General features: G+C 41.6%; 2 protein-coding genes across 2 annotated transcripts; one reads left to right on the forward strand and one right to left on the reverse strand.

Moving 5' to 3' along the window:
- Nucleotides 1-1,878: 1,878 nt before the first annotated feature.
- Nucleotides 1,879-3,014, forward strand: LOC134100810 (liver-expressed antimicrobial peptide 2). Its single transcript, XM_062554238.1, has 3 exons — nt 1,879-1,944; nt 2,277-2,419; nt 2,889-3,014. The coding sequence occupies exons 1-3, from the start codon at nt 1,879-1,881 to the stop codon at nt 2,923-2,925; spliced, it is 246 nt and encodes an 81-aa protein (XP_062410222.1). The 3' UTR covers nt 2,926-3,014.
- A 606-nt stretch (nt 3,015-3,620) lies between these two features.
- scarb2c (scavenger receptor class B, member 2c) lies at nt 3,621-21,432 on the reverse strand. Its single transcript, XM_062554234.1, has 12 exons — nt 21,012-21,432; nt 20,639-20,796; nt 20,131-20,275; nt 18,397-18,588; nt 17,840-17,931; nt 17,534-17,653; nt 16,933-17,111; nt 16,465-16,583; nt 13,536-13,609; nt 9,147-9,201; nt 7,089-7,241; nt 3,621-6,940 (listed from the first exon to the last, which is right to left on the reverse strand). Exons 1-12 carry the CDS (start codon nt 21,129-21,131, stop codon nt 6,902-6,904), a joined length of 1,446 nt encoding a protein of 481 aa, XP_062410218.1. The 5' UTR covers nt 21,132-21,432; the 3' UTR covers nt 3,621-6,901.
- Nucleotides 21,433-21,581: the final 149 nt, after the last annotated feature.

Raw genomic sequence — 21,581 nt, forward strand, 5'->3', positions numbered from 1 at the left:
AATAGAAGTAAACAATCTTGAACAAAATGCTGGTGTTTGGAAGAGAGTTCACTGAAAAACACCATCAAGATAGATAGATATTCAAACAAACTTTGATTTTTCAACAATGAGAAATTATATAAATTCACAGATTCTGATGAGTTTAGAGCAAAATTAATTATACATTATGATACATTTTAACTGTCTCGCCTATTTGCTAAATTAATTCATTATTTTTGTAAAGGGTCAAGAAGAGTGTAATAACATGTGTTAATAGATTTCTGTCATTTCTTTACTTTGAACAACACAGCAGTCTTATCCAAACCACCACTGAGAGAAGGATGTGAGCACAGTTCAGATGATTCTTGCATATGAGATATGGTTTGTATTCGCCTCCTTCAGAACAGAATGCAGCTGTTAAAATTCACTCAAGAAAGGGTATACACAACTGTTTATTCTAAATGTAAGCCTTTAAAAGCTCAACATAATGTCCTCCCACTCTTCCATAGTGAACCCCACTGACATGCTCCACATTCCAAACACATCTGTGGTCTACACGGCACCCACAGTACCACGCAGAGCCTTGACCCTGGGGTTTCTCAACCCTTCAGTCTGAGTAAGCGATGGCCCAGTGCACTGAGCAGATAGCACAATAAGATGGCACAATAAGATGACACAATATACAAAGCAACCGTTGTTTGACTGAATTAAGGTTTTCCACCTGGAAATACACAACAACCTGCATTCAGTTATTCAATGTCCATCTGCAGTCTGTCATTGAAATGCCAGGGATGAATGAAGTAGGCAATGCAGTTATCATACAAACCCATGTGGTGGCAGTGTGGAGGTGCAAAAATGAGAGGACAACATGCGGATATAGAAAGCGTAAAGTGCTGGCTTTAATACAGTGAGCTTATGAGTCCTATATTTGTCCCAGGCAAATTACTGTAACCACTCTTCAAAAACCACAACAATACCTTTGGGATTATCAAACAGCAAGCAAATATCACCCAATATGAGAGGTTGATTAGCACCCCCTACTGCCATTATATCTCACTGCAAATCTCTCACAGACATCACATTATCTTCTCATGAACTCAGACACCGTCCGGCATCTTTTGTCTTGTGTATCATTTGTTATTTTGTACATTTGTTTGTTTATATCACGGGTACCAACTACGTTGCTCCATCCGGCATCTTTTGTCTTATGTGTCAATGTCTTGTGTGTGGAGCGCTTTGGTTGGACTGTTAAATGCGCTAGACTTGACCTGACTTGACATAGTAATTAGTGATGCGTGTTTACCCAAAATCTGTTTTTCATCTTAAATTAGGCTTGTTGATGAGAGGGTATTGTTAGGGTAATGATGTTTGATTCTTGTCGTGCCACCCAGGCATCATTGTTGAGATCTGAAGTTGTGATAACATTTAATTTACTCAGCTAAAAAACAAAGAAAACAAAAATAGATGTTTATACTCACAGAATATTAGCCTTACACATGACAGATTTACAGATTAAGATTTATGAGCTGGTGACATATTTCAATCATTATTTTCTCAAACAATACAAAAATTATGGCCACTCAACTCAATTTTGCCAAGATTTTGAAAGCTATTCTCTCCAGTTTCTGTCATTACACTTGATCACCCGGACTGTTGGCACGCCCTGGTCCTCTGGGCTGCCTCTGTCGGGCACAGAGAGGTCGGGGCAAAAGGAGCCAACGGAGACGTGGAATCACCCTGGCTACCCCACCCCGCAGATGACACGGCCTTTGCTCACCTATACACCAGCGGCCTCACAGAGGGCTTATCACAAGATAATCGCCACTAATATAAAGACAGCGTGCCTTTCTCACTTTCTCTGTTGTGCACACGACATTGCTTCCCAGATCCTCTGCAAACATGAAGACCATCGATCAGAGGGTGATTGTCCTCAGTTTGGTCCTGATCCTGATCGCCGCTGTGCAGGTAAGGCAACAATCAGCTCTGAATTTCCGAAAGATCATGAAACCCTACCAAATCAACAGTTGTGGATGCCATTTGGTTTTACATAACATTAAACTTTTATGTTTTGTAGAAGCTGAATGTTTTAGAGTCAGTTTGTATTTTTTTGCACTCAAATCTCGGTAGATTTGGTTGCAAGACTGCAATAACTAATGGTTGATTAGCAGCACTGTGTACTGTACAAGTGACTTGTAGGTTTTTGCTTTGCTGCATGTGATGCTCTCTAGAGGAGGTTTCTGGTGGTGGTGAACTGTGCAGCTGAAATGTAAGGCCCATGTGTGTGTGGTGTCTGGCAGGTGAAGTCTGCTCCGGTGGCTGAGGAGTGGGCCACGGGCCTGATCCACCGGGCCAAGCGCTCTCTGCTGTGGCGCTGGAACATGCTCAAGCCTATGGGGGCCAGCTGCAGGGAGCACTCGGAGTGCGGCACACAGTACTGCAGGTAAGGGCTGCGCCCAGCATCCTGCCCCACCATCTCTCCCTCCTCCTTGGTGCCACTGCACAGCCTGGTACCATTAACGTGTACGTGTGCAAGACAAGAAATGATCGGCATTATTGTTATTCTGGGTAAAGGTTGTAAGATATGGCAGGCTGTAAAGTGCATAATCAATCCCTGTTTGCGCCTTTTGCTGTCTCCTACATAGATAGATAGATAGATTTTCTTGAATTTCCCCTTGGGAATCAATAAAGTATCTATCTATCTATCTATCTATCTATCTATCTATCTATCTATCTAGATACTTTATTGATACTTTACTTATATTTTATTTATACTTTACATCTGCATGTTAGTAAGCTTTCTTGGCTTATATTGAATCGACATCCTTCGACATTACTTACACTACAGATGTTAATACAGCTATATTGTTTTCTAGTCTGATTGTAGATTTATATACTTTTTATCTTTGCAGGAAACACACCTGTACATTTCGCAGCTATTCCTCTTGAATATATGGATTCCACTACTACCTGGACAGAACAATTTCATGAACTTTGAACCACAAAACACACTGAGGTTTTTAAGTTTGCCGGTCACTACCAGTGGAGCAGAGAACCTCTCTCATCAAAATGGACATCTAAAATAAGGACCCTACCCCCTGTTTTCAGAATCTCTCATAAGCCGTACTGACAGTCTTAAGAATATTAAACGGGACAAAATGGCAACAAAATTGCAAGAACCTTGTAAACACATGCAGTTGCCTGACTGAGATCAAGCCAGTAAAAGCAAACCATGAGATCAAAACAATTTGTTATGTATACTAAACAGTAAATGTACTGTACCGTTTGGAAGTGAGAGCAGTACCATTTTTGGAATATGAGACACAGTCCTGATGGTTTATGACCTCATTAGATACTTTAAAAAGCATTTTTTTTTTGAGACTCTGGTCACATCTAACTTCTATGAAGGAGTGCTAATTACTGTCTTTTGTGCCATATTCTAAATTTCAAAACGAATCAATATCAGTTGACAAGAGGTTAACTGTACCTTGTTCTAAGCATCAGGCCTTTCTGTGTCGGGTATGGACAAGCCAATACTTCTTCTGTTCCAGGAGATTATGAAGTACTAAATATATTCATGGGAACTCAAAACAAGTCAAAGCACATTTGGTTTCTTGGAAAGAACTTATTTGTGATAGCTGATGTATTTGCTGTTATTTATTTGTAAATATGAGATATGGGTACTGTACATGGTGTTTTTTACTGCCACAGTTATGGTGTTTACATTGTTCTGTTTTTTTAGAAAAGAGCAAAGAAAAAATCCAATTTTGCACAATGCAAATAAAAGTAAATATCAATGTCAAAATTAAAAAATGACATAATTCATGGATTAATCACAAGTCAGATTTCTTTGTGAACACTAGAAGCAGTGTCCCATATCAACAGGCTGCTCATAAAATGTAAATATTTCCATATGCATCCTATACATAGTGTAATTACTATGTGCACGTAAACAGTCATTTACACACATTGTTCAAGAACCATTACCTGATGGAACTGAAAGCAAAACTAAAAAAATGTGGCGCTAAGCAATTTTGGCCATATTGTGGTAAACACACATACTTGGAGAATGTAGTGCAGATTAGAGCAGGTTAATAGACATCAGACATGTACATCAAGCCAGAACACAACCTCAGTTGCTACACTGGAACATCTGTAATACTGCATTGTACACAAAAATGGATGTATTCATTTAACCATCTATAACATGTTCTCAGTCCTAGGGCACAAGGGAATCCTGCACTGACAGTATTTAAATGAGTATGATGTCTGGCGCAGATTAAAACACAAGAACTTGGTAACAAATTTGACAACAACATAAAGAACTCTGATTCACTTCATACCGTTAAAAACGAGAGCAAAGTTCAGAGCAATGTTTCTTTATTTATTCCTTTTTAGATTGCACCTCTTAGTGGGATTTAGTGGGCACATTCCCTTTGAATATGAGGGCTAGTGTATGCACTGGAGGACTCTGCACAGGAGAACTGTGAGCTGCCCTCTGGAGAGGTACTCTTCAACATAAGCACTACCAGCTACGGTACTACAGTCATCACGATAAGATAGTGAAGGGCACTAATGTGCAGGTGAAGTGAGGTAAACTGAGCTGAGGATCAGGAGAGCACTGACGGAACTCACGTAGGCCACAGTGGACAAGCAACACAACATAAGACCGATTCAGTGGCCAGAACTGCTATCACTTGGAACACAAACTATTACAAAACAAAAAGTCATTAAAAAAGCATCTACTAAATGAGTATACCCTGCTAAAAAAAACAGCTAGGAACTAGAAAAGCACTCAGAGAGCGTAGACCTCCGCCAAGCGAAAACATAACAAACAAACAAACAAACAAACAAACAGACAAACAGACAGAGACAAACAAACCCCGATGAAAACAGAACCTCCTTGGCGTAGATAACCTGTTTATGCTTGTAGCTGGGTGAGCTGGTCTTTGGTGATTTTCTTCCAACCAGCAAACCACCTTAAAGGTGACATAGAATGGAAATCATTTTTATCTTGGTTTCGATGAATTAGGAGAGGTTGTGCAAACCAAAAAGCTGTCATGAACATGAGGCATGGTTGTGCCCTCCTTCATACAAAAATCTTGAACTTAAAAATAGCCACTAAAAAACGGGCGAATTAGAACAAAGCCTACTTGTGATGTCAAATATCGCAAAGCCATTGAAGTTCAATTGGGTTTGCCAAAGAGGGCACCATTTAGTCAAACGGACCATTTCAATACCCAGCCTACGCGTAAGGTTTTAATTGGGCTTGTAAAATTGCAATTGAGTTTAATTTTTATGAATCAAAGTTTAATATATTATAGTTGAATATAGTACACAGTACAATACTCAATTCATCCATTCTATAATGTCCTCTTTAAGATGGTCAAGCTGTTTTTCCAGCAGGGTATGTAACAAATAAAGCAAAAACAATAACTCCTGGATTACTACAGGGAACAGAATGACTTAGTGTAGTCTGGGCTAAACTCCTTCCCCCCCCTAAATCTAGACACCTGTGTAGGAGAGAACAGTAGGAGGAAATGCTGAGCGTGACCTATTGACCTTGATATGTTTTCCTGCTCAGCATGAGACGACATTAATCAGCATGCTCAAACAGAAGGAGCAAGGGTTTCGCTTCCTACGAACTATCCATCCGTACATGGGAGTAGTTAACTATTACATCTTGACTGGTAAATCAAGGTGCTTGTCAGTAACTGATTCCTACTGTGAGTGTGTGAGTATGAGCACAGCTTCTAATGTATGCATTAAATAAGTAATTGACACTTTAACCACTGATCACAAGAACTCCTACCTGTAATGCAATTATAAAAATGGGCTATTGACATCCATCTTATATGGGCATGCTATAGAAGAAGGACATCCAAATGATCAGTGACTAAAACATGAAACGAAAAGAATGTAATCAGACCATAATGCAATTGGGCATAAAATGTTTGTGCGCGTCTAGTAGCATTGAAGAATATCTGTTGTACAAAGCCCGATCACATTTCATGTCAGCAAAGAATGAAAAAGCAAACCCAATAGACCCATTTATGGTATTCCCCATCTCTGGTCAGCACTGAACAATGCTCCTCAGAGAGGGGGGAAAAAAATAGAAAGTAGATTCTTACAAAAATGGCTCCATATAAAAATAAAGAAAATCAGAATTTTCTTTCTTTATCGATCGGCCTATCTAATTAGTAAAGTGAGTGGCAAAGGACTGGTTCTGCACCTTTTGCTTTCCCCTCTCTAGATTAGTGGATGAAAGGGGATTTAAGGATTCCTTTCTGCCCCAGATATGTCACTAATACGTCACGTAGTGCAATATTGCCTCATACCTCGTGGACTGTTTGTCCAATCATTCACCTCCCTCTGTTCTGAAACGCTGCCAGATGAGGAAGACCCTGTTAGCCAAAGCCAATATCACAGGCCTGCAAAACTAACAAAGCCACTCAGGATTACTATGTCCTATTTAACTCAAGTCAAAGGCTAAAATCAGTAGCGTAACAAACAGACTCCTCATTTCATTTTTTCCCAAAGCGTGGGTTACTTTCGCAGGACCTTAATCTCTCCCTCATGAAATAAGCATAAAAGCAGCTATTTCAATATACAGTGATTGTTAAAAACACATGATTGAACAAAACAAGACAGAGTTATTCATCAAATTAAAGATATAAAAAGAACTACTGCACTACTAACTGTCCTTCCGTCCGTCCAAGGACCGCTTTCAAACCAGTGGGTTGTCAGAATGGGAGAGGACCTCTGGGGATGTGGTAAAGTGCCATGCAGTATGCATTGGAAGATGAAGGGGAGGGTGAAGAGACCATGCTCGTTTCAGAAGGGTGTCGCCGATGCTGGCCTGCTGGCGGTGAGGCCGGCTCAGTCCAGTTGGTCCAGGCTCCCCCGAGGACCACGTGCTCTGTGGCTAGGGCTTCAGCAGGGGCTGGCGCTCAGCAGGGGAGCTCTGCGGGAGCAACAACACACCAAGAAGGTCATGAGCTTCTCCGCAATACCACCACAATCTCAATCACACTTACACGCACTCACAAACAGGACAGTCGTGTGAACATGACATGTGTGGACAGACCCGTGGTCACCTGACCAAGCCTCACCTCTGGGGTTCTGTGTCTGCACATGAGCGCCATGAAGACCACGCCCAAGAGGACGCCCAGGCCGACGAGGATGAAGGGGATGTTGATCACCACGTTGGCCTCGGCCACCACGGCCAGCAGCTTCTTAGCCGAGTCGTCATCGATGACCACGCTCTACGCAGAGAGAAGAGCAGGTAAGGACACGGGGGCGAGGGGGGACAGCAGGAGGACGAGGACACGCTCAAGGCCACTAGATCACGGTGCTGAGGGTGCCGCAACACCCTGACTGACATGAGGTGGAACGCATGGCGCAAACAGGTCTTTACTCTATTCAGCACTTTTGTGCAATCGGAACATACATATTTGAATATAATATGATAAGGTCTTTTTCTATCAGAAAATAGATTTGAAATATATAGACATTTTTGACATGTGTATATCCAATCGCTGCTTTCAAATGGATCTATCCATCCATGTGATGTGTCAGAAGTCAGACAGGAAATTGGCCTAATTACATCAAAACAGAAGGAATACCCTGACAAATATGAAAACACAAATGGATAATAAAGGCAAATATTCTCTAATAAAAACGTATCAATTATAAGTTACACTTCTGCTAATAGAGCCCCTACATAGGCCCTGCTGTACATGTATACATTTGCATTTAGTTTTATTAGTCAGTTCTGTCAGAATGCACGTAGCAATTCAGTGTGTGCAATATGCCATCATTGGGGCTTTTTCTAAAGAGAACTAATACATACATTAGGCTATTAGGCTAATATAACTTATTGAATTATATGGCAAACGGGGGAAATGGGGCCTATCCAGACAATAGGTACCAGAGCCAAATGTTGTCCATCAATGAGTCAGACAGAAATGTTTATCGCAGTAAAGTGGAGCGAGAAAAAAAAAAAACTTGATGTGGTGGATATGACAAAGGTTGCTGTCGAATTGGTGGGGCGTTTGAAAGGACCGGAATTGTTTTTGTTTGTATTGGTGCTTACTCTGGATTGTGCTTAAGATAATTGTCGCTGGAACTGTTAAATGTGTGTATTTAGCTGTCAGCATATCTAACGTTTAAAGATGGAGAAAGCCCTGGACCCCTTTATCTTCCTCTACTATGCGCCGCAACCCTGAGAAAAAATGTGGTCCTGCTCACATGGTCACACTGGGCTCCTTAAGGCAAGATCAGATTTTTCCTAAACCTCATCCAACAGTAAGAGACCAGATGAGATATCCTTTCTGTGCTTCTAGATCGCTGGGAAAGCTGAGACCCTGAGGACAATGCCCAGCCCATCCTACTCGTGATAAATTGCCTTCCCTCAGCATCTGGCAGCCTATGAGGAAATGTTCTTGGGTGGGAGGTTTATGAAAAGGTCTGGAATATGACTTACGCAGGTCCCCTGTGGTTTGATAAGGTCTGTTGTGGAATAAGGTGACCTCTGTTCCACTTAAAACAATGCTAACCTCTTAGTCCTCAAATCCTCAAAGTAATCCTCAAAGTAGCCCTTCATAAGTAATTGTTGAAAATAATGACAGGTATGCGACATTTGTGAATATAAATTAATGGGAAAAAAAATGCAAATACTGAATTTGATTGATGTCTAGTTATTTTGTTTGTGGGATTAATACATTAATTGAAATGCCTGTATCAAACATTACAACAATTGGTCAAGGGGAATAGGTTGGGTGGAAATACAGTGTACTCACTCATATTGTAATTAGGCCAAAGGTGAGCAGAACAAGCACATTGCTAAGGCAGATGTTTTTTTTTGTTTTTAGAGACATCCTAACCCTAACCCTTTCCGTTCTATTAATATCCCATAATACCCAACACTGTGTATTCTACAGACCCCCCCCCCAAGGGACTTCCTGACGTAGCTGGCCAGAACACAGGAGTGAGACCTTCACCCGGCAGAGACCTCTAAAGGCACCTAACAATCGCTACATGATTTCTGACACTGAACGATAACAATAGAGAGGGTAACAATAATAACAGATGACTTGAGCCCCGCATGAGAGGAAGGCCCCTCGGAGGCTTTCCATTATGTCTAGGCTAAACATGAAAGGCGCACTTACTTCATTGAGATACATAACAGGGAACACCAAGGTCCTGACATCAGCCGTCTGACTTCTGTTTATAAAAGAACAAAAAAAAGAACATTCAGACACACAAACTTTAGGAAACATGGGCATTTTGTATTATTGTGATTAAGAAAAACTAAATTAAGGGGTGTCAAGGAATTGGTGAAATACATGATAACTAGCTTCCACAAGCAGCTGCCACTTAGAGGAAGGTAAAGATACGCACTTTGGTTCCTCAGGCTTTGTTTAACACAATTGTATTCCTGTTGAATAAAACCTGGACATTCATTTGCAGTATTGATGACGGATGTTTACGGAAAATTGAATATCCTAATTATAGTTAGGAATAAGTATTCAAATACTATTTTTCCTATTTGGTTATTTTATACACAGGGCGTAATGAGAAAATAGGGAATACCAATTAAATCATTATTACAGTAACAATAGTTACAAAAAAAACAATAGTTCATTTGTGAAGATGATAAACAAAATGATTGTAAAAGTAATGTGTTCAATTTGGGGAAACGACATACTCCTACAAGGAAACAGTAGCCAGGTTGCCAGATATACACTTATACAGTTATACAGTACAATTTTTGAAAATATTTATTCATCAAATCTCATACCCCCTTAGTCATTCACACATATAACATGAAAAAGACAGACAAAACTATAACCTGATATTTATGTTTAACCGGCTAGAGTCACAACTGCTGTTTACAACTTATCACTGAGAAATTGCAACTCCACGGCAGTTTCAACTCAATAAGAAAGGGTGTATGGCCCGCCCCATACTCTGGGAACCACTGGTCCTCAAACCCACTGTTGTTTGTACTATTTTTTTCGGATGCATTTCCATGTTCTGTAGCTTTATGGTCACAGTTACGATCACTGCAACCAAATGACTGTTTGTGGACACAGGCAGATATTCAAAAACCAAGGATGGTGAATAGGCAGGCACACCCCTTGTATTTATAGACCTTTGCTACATGGTATCTAGGGATGGGTGGTGGAGTTGCATCATTTACAGATTCTGCTCCAGGTCCCAGCCTTCATGTGCCTGGCCGAACTTGAGTGACATACTATGCCAGTGACATGGACCCGCCACTCGTGCCATTCCTTACGGAGCTGAAACCGCCATGACATGACACCAGCACCACCAGCTGTGTAAGGGCGGTTAAATATGTATATGATATGTGAGAACACTTAGTGTGGATTCAAATTACACTGGCAGAGGCTTAAACTTGATCTCAAACTGGAATCCAATCCTTTCTGTTCACACTCTATCTGACAAGCCATTGAAAGATATGAAGTAATGTTTTTGATTAATGGCACACGCATACAATAGACACAAGCGCACATACGCATGAAGTCAAGCAAAACACAAACAGACGGGGGAAAACAATATAAGCAAATCAAAATAGCTTACGAGATTAATTTGTTTTGTGACTAAATATTAACAAAAGTTTACAAAACATGGCATACAGGCTTTGTAAGTGCGCCACCACAACAGTCACTTCCCTCTCGGCCCCATGTAACCCAAACACGAGAGGACACGTCCCCTCACCTCTTGGCCCAGTCAAGCGTCATGCAGCAGCCCAAGCCATATTAAAATAGACTTAATAAATAGCTATGACGCTGGGCTGGTGACCCAGGGGGATGAGTGTACATTGCTGAACTGATTCCCCTGTCACCTCATCACAAGGGTTTCTTGGCTTCTAAAGTTGGCCTATGGAATGATGACAACTGCCCTGTTGGGTAACCAAAGAGGGGTGAGAAGTGTGCCATGGTCATCAGGCGGTGGGAAGGGCACATCCGTGTCAAGGTTATAGGGGGCAGAGAGGTTGTTTGTCAGGTATAGGTTGAACAGGATGCTTGATTGTGGAGCCCAAGTTAGCCTGATTTCCTGAAGAAATTCCTCCGTGTGCAGAACAACACCATGCAGATAAGTGGTCCTGTTAAGATCTTTCACAGGTGTAGAGACATAAGCCACTTTTTCTGTATCTGCACAAGCCTGTAGGCACTGGTAGGAAACAGATGTGGTGATGCTTCTAATGTCAAGTGAGAAGATTCTCCATCAATACATTTATTTCCTGTCATATGGAAAAATGGAATATATCGTACTGAAAGTCCTCCATCACCACCCATTGTTATGTTTGAGTCTTTCTGCTTCCCTCTCCTGGAACCATTCCTTCATGTTCACACACTTCAATCTCCCTTCCATTCCTGTCCATCCTACACAGTGTCAGTGTTCAAAGCATAACAATTGCCAACAAAAGTAGCCCCAGCCATAGCTGGTCCTGGAAGGGACACAATATTTATGGGAAGGAACTTATGTCGACAAAACAGTTTACCAAACAAGTACAGGGAAACGAATGCAACCACCAGCACTGCTTATTATTACTCAAACTTACTGGAGGTCATAACGAAAATAGGACCATCCATCCTTATGCAACTGGGGCAACCCTGGTTTCAACTCACATAAACACTCAGAGGTGGCTTATCAGATTGGGGATTGATCAGTGCTGAAGAACTTTGACTGGTCAAAGGTCACATAGCATCAGATCTGACTGTCAGTACTCTGGACATCTTGACACTATAACAGATCTGAATATCAGATAGCACAGTACAGTACAGTACTGTGACATACCTACATTACACACAAAACAACTTACAATGTAATAGTACAATAATGTACCAATACTATACTATGAATGATATATACAGTAACACACCAACCACCATAAAACAGAAAGTTACATAAAAAGTTATTCAAGAACAAACAAAGCTGATGACCTCCTAACCTTCCTAAATTTGACACAAATTACCCTGACCTAAACAAAGACAACTAGGCTATCCATTCCTCTTCAAAAGTTATATTTCTATTTTTGTCAAACGTTTCAATTGCCTGTGTGAATAAAACACGACAATGAAATAAACTTACAAATAAGCTTTATATTTTTTAGGAGGCAATTCACCTGTGGGAGCTGTTGAGATTTTTGGTACCTGCATAGGACCGTCTGACAGATAGGCTGTAGACTTATACCCCTGTATCAGCATCAACAGTTAAGGGCTGTGGACAGCGGCACCGACATGAGTGTGACACACTCCGCTTGCGACATTCACTTACTTATACAACAATATTCTGAATATTGCTGTCTAAGTCTAACAATATAGTGTCCACAGCGATGTATGCTTAGATGAGCATATTTAACAGTGAATTAGGTCTGCTTTACACCCCAGCAGCCCAAGTCCAGGAGGGCTCATTGCAACATCGGTCTAAAATGGGTCAGCAGACAGCAACGGTTTCTGTGTAAACAGACGTAACCAACGAAAACAGGCTATCTGCTATTTCTGCACTTGTTGAGAAATGCGCCGCCATGCAACAGAGGAAAGAGAGGAGTGAGAGAGAGAATGAGCAAATCAGAGGGCAAAGGCTTTTCCACGCTGGACTCATGCATGCCAAGAATATGGCCAACTATGACATCAGAACGGCTGACCGGGCAGGGCGGGTGTGAGTGACCATGACCATGTGTGCACCCATAATTCATGGCTTCCACACAGAGTTGCGCTGCAGAGGACTCCGGTGTAAAGAGCACTCCAGTCGTACACATCTCCATTTTGCACCTGCTGCAACACTTTGTGCTTATGTCTCAAGGAACATGGTGCCGTGTTTACAAAACACAGATCAGACACCGATATCAACACAGCAGGAAGGCCAGCAGCTACTCATGTCTGGACTACAGATATACGAATATGACTGGGTCACAAATCAATCACATAACTAACTCATTTCAGCTGTGACTATTCTTTAAAAGGTCTAAATGTAATGTTTTAAAGGTCTAAATGTAACGTTTTAATGGAACAGATGGGACAGTAACGGACTGTGCATGAAACCCATATGTATTGTGTATATGTATGAAGGATGTTGGCCCTCAGTGAACACAGCCAGACTGCACCCCTGAGGGTAGGGAGCTAGAGTGGGAGTGAGATCTGAGGCTTGAACTTAACTCCCAATGTAAAATGTTCAGAGGTCAAGAAGTGGAAATTTATGGAGCATGGTGTTTTAAGGTCACCCAATAAAGGAAAAGATGGTAGACAACATAAGGTATACAACCCTTTCCCAGCCAGCCACGTCGTTTAGAGAGGAGGAGAGAAGATAAAGACTATAAAGTAAGAAATGTGCACTCCAGAGTCCTCTGTTCCCAGGCTTACGTTGCAAAACACAACCAACCAATAAACAAACTCAGTGTTCAAAACCAAACAGGCTATACTAGTGTCTCTGTTTACATTTACTGTTTACTGTTTACATGATGTGCGATCCACCTGATAATTTGAAACTCTAGCCCTTTCACCTCTGTATGTAATCAAAAGTGTACTTACTTGAAGACGTCGATCTTCTCAACGAGCACGTTCACTTGCAGCCTCTTGGCAGCACGCAGCACAATACCTGTGAGCTGAGGAGAGACGGACAGGCCATCAACACATGAACACACACGCACGCACGCACACACACGTCGAGCTCATCAGCTCATCACTTTTGACCCATCACTCAAGATCATATTTGTCCCCAAATATTTCCACATGCTTCCAATCTTTCCCTATTTCACCTGTTTGAAATGTTTTTAATCTTTATCTTTAAAACGACTTTAAAGACAATGCATATCCACTTGTTGGACCGTTGTGCAGATTATGTAACACACAGAGCAGTCTACTGCTATCTCTTTAGCAATCAACAGCACAGGTTTATGCATACAGTATGTGTGTTTTTTCACTCTCTCTGTAATGACTGGGCTTTGCCAGTGCACTGTCTGCACCCCTTCCCCAAAATAGAGGAAGACCACAGCGTAAAAAAGAAGCTGCTGGACTTATTGGACCATTTCCTACAGTGAACACCGTGCAGACAGGGCTATTCCAGTGTTATCTGGTGTCCAAACGGTCTCGTAAAGTCAAGAGGTGTCAACAAGTCGACAAGTCAACAAGAAGGAGATGACTCATCTCATTTCTGCCCCAGCCTTATAAACGGAAGCTGTCACAACTGAAAGTTCCACCACAACTGAACGTTCGACCACAACTGAAAGTTCAACCGCCCTGTTACACCCTGCAACGCCAAATTGCATGGCAACTCTGAAACTCAGGAAAAAGTTATATGTAGGTTAGAGATCATACATTTATGACACCTTCTTAGGAAGTATCCTTTGTAGATAAAAAAGCATGACCACTTTTGACCGCAAAAATGCAGATACTGCATTCTGCCTTGGGATAACCTTAAACGACTAAATTGCAATGGCAAAGTGCAGTATTTGCAATCTAAATGTGTTAATTACTACATTTTGATTGATTTTAATAGTTTTTTGTTTTATTTATGAATGTTTGGAAGTTGGTAAGGCTAGTAACACTCAAGATGAAGAAATGTATTCTATAGACCTGTTTCAGGTCCCTAACAACCATTGTCAAGAATGAACTCATAGAATTGCAAGCTTGCTGAACTTGATATAAGATGAATTATATAATCAGTAGAAAAGAAGCAGACGTCGAATAGTCTTGTACTTATTTACCCTGTATTCTTCTAATCCCTCAAATATATTGTGTTTTCCTTTTTAAACTTCGTTCCTTTATAAATTGTGGTGTATCATTAAGGTACGTTTTGTAATTACTCTGACATTCGACATTAGATGACCATGCATTTGAGCAATGGGCACAGTTCTCCACATGCTTAAGCCAAATTCTGCTATGTATTACAAGTAATCCGAGAACGAGAACAACCACAGGCTGTGGTTTGATCAGGCTGTCGAATGCCTATAATGCTCCCTCACCATTCACCCCTTGCTCTCAGAGAACACCTCTCTCTCACATCCTCAGCTGTTACAGGCTGGGTGTGCCATCCACTTCTCTCTCAGCTGTACAGGTCTCTGCCACTCCACAGTGCCACCACACAGTAGCTTTAACAGCGAGGCTAGTCCTTGCTGATGTGACACGGGACAGACAGATAAGTTATCTGCCCAATCTCAGTGCCCAGGCAGCCAGCGTGTGACCACATCTCCCACTTCACAAACAACTCCATAAACCACTGCTTATCTGTACGACAAAACACAAACCGCCTGACTCACCTACTGTGTAAAAATGCTGCTCTTATCCAGACTGATCCCCTTATATCTTGATGCAAACAAAGCTTGACTTGATCTGATATACAGTACCATTTATTGTCCAGAGCATTTTAGATTGAACTTTTCTCAGATCAAGTTCTATTCTTTTAAGTTTATCATTTTTGGCCCTTTTTGCCTTTATTGTGATAGGAAAGTGCAGAGGTAGACAGTCGAACCTGGATCCCTTTGGCACTTGGACCCGTATATGGTACAAGCACTGTAGCCTGCTGTGCCAGAGCACCTGCTACCCTACCCTCGTTTTTTTAACAGAAATGTTATCCAGTTTAATTGCTGTATCAGGCTGGCAGAGAATTTCATTCATTTCAGTCCATATCTCAAAATAAGTCTTTAGTGTAGTTCAGATTTTCTGCTTTTAGTTCATTCATTTTCTACAGAGTTTAGATGAGGTGCATGAGGCTTCTCGAAGGCTTAGTTCACACTGGCAGTCGAAATCCGATTTATTGCTTATCTGGATTGTATCTAGCTTGAATTTTGGGTAGTCTGAACGGCACAAAACCGCATGAAATGCGATTTTTCCAATACTGATTCGCACCACATACGGAGGTGGTTTCAATCTCACTTACTATCGGATATGACTCAATCTGAACAGTCGAACCACTTGAATAGGATTTCAACGTGCCCCTTTCGTCATTTGCACTGCGACAAACAATTGCAACGTAATTCTGAGTGACGGAAGTGATTGATTGATTGATTCAGCAATGCGCCAGGGCTACCAGCAAAACAAAAACCAACGTCAGCCTCAAGTCATCATTTTATAGTGAAACATGGAAAACTGTAACGTTAAGGGTGACGAGGTATTTGCGCCGCGGATACGCATAATAAGTTGGAAAATAAAAATAATAAATCCACTTTCATCCATGAAGACTTGGTTGTGTACAACTCTACCTAATGAATCCAGGTGTGTGTAATTTATATCGGATCTAAGCATTGCACGCCAAGATCGGATGTGATCGGATGTGATCACTTGCAATATGCAATGAGAACAGTCAGTCAGAAAGATCAGGTTCTGATCGGATATACAAGACATCCGATTTTGACTGCCAGTGTGAACTAAGCCTAATAGTCAGAGTCGAAGAGATAATAGTAATACTACAGTGCCCTCTAGTGGTCACATCATGAAACCAAAAGCCAGACAGGAGCAGTACCGGGTTGATGTCGATGGCCGTCTCATGGTGCTCCTTCTTGGGCTTCATCCCGATGACATCTTCCGCAAACTTCTCATCAGCCTGATAGAAATGTGGTGAGGACATGATGATTGGGGCGTCTAAGGAGTACACACAGAGAGGACAAGCAAGAGTGACATGAGTTTTAGAGTAAAGGTTATCAGCATGCTTGAGTCATCTGAGGCCTGTGAAACATAAACTAAAATTGGAGAAGTGAAATATATGACAAATTTGAAGGGTCCCTATTTCTAATGGTTTATTTATGGGGCACTTAAATGATGATCATGCTTTTTTCCATTGTCAGTTTTCAAACCCCCTTGACCAACACTCATTACACGTGTGACATTTCACACAATCTGCTTGCGCAACCACAGTTGATTCACTTCCTGTTATAGGGCTCCTGTTGAAATAGACCCCCACACACACACACACACTCTCTGTTCTGCTTACCCTGCTTGCAGGGACTGACGTTGAGGAGACCAGATCCGAGGCAGTTCCCTTCAGGGACACAGAAACCTGCATTGGATGGATTGATGGTAATATTGGCAAAGACCTCACTTGGCGGCACAAACCGGTAGGCTGGCAGGTACTTCACCCACACATCCTTCTCAAAGACAGCATAAATGGACCTGTGATAAAGAAGGTGAATTGGAAAAATATATAACAAGTGGAATAGCTCTTGTTTGTCATATTGAGTAACGGAATAAAAAAAATGGTGCCTTCTGCTGTTAGTGGTCATACTGGATAAAATACCAGCCTACTACAAAGCCACAAACAAATGTATGTGGTTGCTGCTTTACTTGATCTGCTTCCTCATAATACAATTGACCAGCGTGTCGATCACTTCCCTAATCCTGCCCATGGAGTGTGATACACACGAGGACTCACGTAATGACTAAGGAGGAAGTGGGGAAAAAAAGTGACTTTCACTTAACCTGACAGGACCGACCACTTCAATTCAACAATGGCACCACATTCATTTCTATTTTTGACAGCCTTACACTTATTTTCACTGAAATCTATGTAATGGCGTACTGTAACCAGTGAGTACCTGCAGAGGTCTGAGGAGAACATGTAGAGGGTCTCGCTCTGCTTGATGATGGGGTGAAAGGAGGCTCCGTTGGTTCCATTGATCATATTACATTCATCAGAGGTCCACCAGTTCAGAGAGCTGCGGGGATGCAAATAAAACACAGCCAAGTCAACAAACACAAGACAAAGACACCTCTATGCTATTGAAATGAGATGAGATCAGATAAGGCATGACAACACCGTCACTTCTCGTTGTCAGAGTACAAAGCACACGGACACAATTCAATCACAGAGAACAGTGTTTCCCCCCCTCACGTTGACATACCTTTGGTTTTTCCACAAAGCCACCTTGGCAAAATCTTCATAATTCTGAGATCCAGTATGGAACAAATATTCACCATCATCTGTCCCATTCATCTGAAATACAGACCCCACATAATGTGTGAAACATTTCTTATAACTATAAATAAAACAATAAATAAATCACACTACAGAGGATAAACCATATCAAGTGATGTAAAAGACCCAAATACCTAATTCATTGGTTTATCCAAAGCATCTAAAGCTATTTGACTGGTTTATCCAGTAACTTGCATAACACACATCCAATTCACTGAGAGAATTGCGTAACAAACATCTCTTTCATAGCAGAACCTAACTCAGGCCCTGGCCTGGTAAATCAGAATTTGAGGAATCAAACGCAATAGCTGATTAGCTACAGAAGAATATTGTAGATTCCACATGCCACTGCATGGTACTTATTAACTGGAGAGGTGTGAATGGAACGGTGGAGGATGGTGGTCTCATGAACACCTTAAATGATGTCTCTTCTCTTCACAAAGGAGCATTAGTCTGCCAGCACCCGGAGAGTCCACTCCTCACCTTATAAAAGAGTCCAAACGTGGTGTCGATGGACTCATCAATTTTGTGCACCATCTCCAGCAGTTTGTCCTCATAGCCCCACAGCAGATCCCCCACTGAGACGGAGGTGAAGAGGCCGATGTCTTCCCCTTTCATGTACGCGGAGATCAGTCCTCCAGAAAAGGGGCTGTCCTTCTCCTTCTCCATCACCGTCTGCAGGAGCACCCAGGAGACACAGGTTAGGACGAGCACCAGGACTACCAGCCTGCTCCAGGAATGAGTGGAACACATTCCACCCCAGGGTTTGGGCCAGTTTAGCTACAAACCCACTATGGAGCCAAACCGGGACAGGACGGTATTCAAGATTACAGGCAATTATAGCAGGGGGCTTCATGCCACCAAAACAAAGATACAAAACATTTTTTTTCCCCCCATCATCATTCTGACATCCCCTCCGTGTTGTCCTAAATAAGGAATGAGAGGAATCCTGGGCCCTCTTACCCCATCTTTGAAACCACAGGTCAGAAATCTTGGAGTGATTTTTGATACTGATCTAAAATTTGACAAACAAGTCAATGCCGTTCTCAAGGCAGCTTTTTTCAGCTTAGCCTTAAAACAATAGCTAAATTAAAATAATTTTTAACTGTGGTAGATCTTGAGAAAGTCATACATGCTTTTATAACTTCCAGATTAGACTATTGCAATGCCCTTTATACTGGAATTAATTAATCATCTCTTTCAAGATTACAATTGGTACAAAATGCAGCCGCTAGACTGCTTATTGGGACAAGAAAACAACACATCACTCCTGTACTAGCAGCCTTGCACTGCCTTCCTACTAGATTTAGAATCCAGTATAAAGTGGCATTGACTGGCAGGCCCCAGGTTATGTATCAAACACGATTAACACTCCATCATGACCACTAAGGTCTGCATCCCACGCACGCCTGGACACACCCTGTTCCCACACACACAAGGGTGACCGTGCTTTCAGTATCTATGCGCCGCGCCTCTGGAACAGTCCACTCTACCACAAGACCTTAAATCAGCATCACCTGTCACTGGTTTATAATCTCTTCTAAAAACCTATTTATTCAGATTTGCTTTTAACAGTCATTGAGTTCCTGTGTAACAAATGGATGTTGATGCCACATATATCCTTGTCTATATGATTATATACAGTGGGGAGCACATGTATTTGATACCATGCTAAAACAGGAATATAAAATCATCATTTGACAATTGATCTTAATGCCTTAATTCAAAAAATGAGTAAAAATCAAACCGCTAAGTACACCCATTTTCTTCGTATTTGAAGAATGTATCGTAAATAAATAAATGTTTTCCTTAAATGCTAGGGGAAGGAAGCATTTGACACCCTATGTAACCCTATGGGAATTTAACACACAGGGTTAACATAGGGGCAGGCAGATTTTTATTTTCAAAGGCCAGCTATTTCATGGATCCAGGATATTATGCATCCTGAAGTTCCCTTGGCCTTTGGAATTAAAATAGCCCCACATCATCACATAATCCTTCACCATAGTTTAGCACGGGGCTTTTTCCAGTAGGCCTATTAGCCTGTTTGATTTGCATTGAGCTCAATGAGCTCAAGTTCCAAATGGCTTTGCATATTCTAAGGAATATACAGTATTCGTATGTTTCACTGGAACCTGTTTGTTTGTGAGTGTGTGTGTGTGTGTGTGTGTGTGTGTGTGTGTGTGTGTGTGTAAATCTGTAAATAAAAAGCCTCACCACTGCTGGGATATTGACGGTTCGGATGACATCCTCCTCTGATCCACTCGACATGTTGGCCTCAAACACGTAGGTCTTAGGATTGGTTGCTTCAACTTTGGTACCATTCTCCAAGAAATGTACATTTGACATGGGGCGGTATTCCCTGAAACAGTCACACACAGAGAATAAACAGTGTGTCAAGGACTGAGTCTGTGGCAAGTTTCTGAAATGTGCTCAGATTTAACCACATTGCTGATCATATATGGACACAGACAGCCACAGTATGCACTTCACATGCCAGTGCAATCATTCATTCAGGCACAATTGTGCTACACACGCCACACTGCTGTGACCTAAAGATGACATTATGTTTTCAATAGGAGGTATGTGACAAAGGTGGCTCTTCCTGTTTCCATCATCAGCTAGGTGTTACACTAAACAAAAACCTACTTCTTGATCACTCAATCCTGTGACTGTAGGCCTAGTTGTATAACAAGTCTGTGACCTGGATGGTAGACAAACTCACCTATAGGTATAAGGTCCCAGCTCGATTACAGCAGGTTTAGCCCCAGCCAAAACCTCTATGGGATTGGTCAAATTAAAGAAATAAAACTGCATGTAAACCGGCGGGGGCGGGTTTTCCCAAGCTGCAAATGCATCTGTGCCATTCTTCAACACCACCTCCTAAAAGGTAAAGGATCATTCAGTCAGTCAGGAATGGTGCCAAACACCCACAATTCAGGTTCATTTAAGTTTAGCCGTGTGGTTAATGCTAAATAAACCAAGTTGAATATGTGCGATCTGGCATGCTGGCCGATACGTTCAATAATACGCGGCATAGCTAACAAAACATCTAAAAGATAGCCTATGTGACTCATGCAGAAATGTTGTCAACTCACCGATTTGATCCTATTGTACACGATGTTTTGAAAGATCTGCGCCAACACCAAGGATATCCCCGCAATTAAAAAAAGTATACAAAGCACTCCCGTGCTGTACACACAACAGGACTTGAACATAATTTACAGATAAAATATTGTAACCCAGCGGATAATAATACAATCGGTGAAAATGTTGCTTCTTCGTGATGAAATGACCACTGTAACCCACTCCGCCGCCGCCTGTCACAACAAGGCAAAGATATTTGTGAGTGCGCTAGCTATGCCACTGCATCTCTTTCCACGTCTAACGTTGTGGCACTGGCAAGTATGGACTAACAGAGAAATGTGGAGCTTGGTGAATTTTACAACAACTTCCCAATTTCAACAGAATGTAACTAAACACATCTGGATTTAAAAGCAGCAAGTCCTTCCGCATTTCTTTTAGTCATTCAATGAGCTGAGCTGTGTATCTCCGTCTATTGAGAAAGTCTTTCCAAGTCATGTGACGTTCACGCATGTGCGTTTGAAAGCAGGCTGCAGCCGTCCCACTGGAGTGACCTCATATCAGACTGCTTGTAAACAAGAATC

The sequence above is a fragment of the Sardina pilchardus genome, chromosome 14, assembly GCF_963854185.1.
Source record: "Sardina pilchardus chromosome 14, fSarPil1.1, whole genome shotgun sequence".
Classification (NCBI taxonomy): Eukaryota; Metazoa; Chordata; class Actinopteri; order Clupeiformes; family Clupeidae; genus Sardina; species Sardina pilchardus.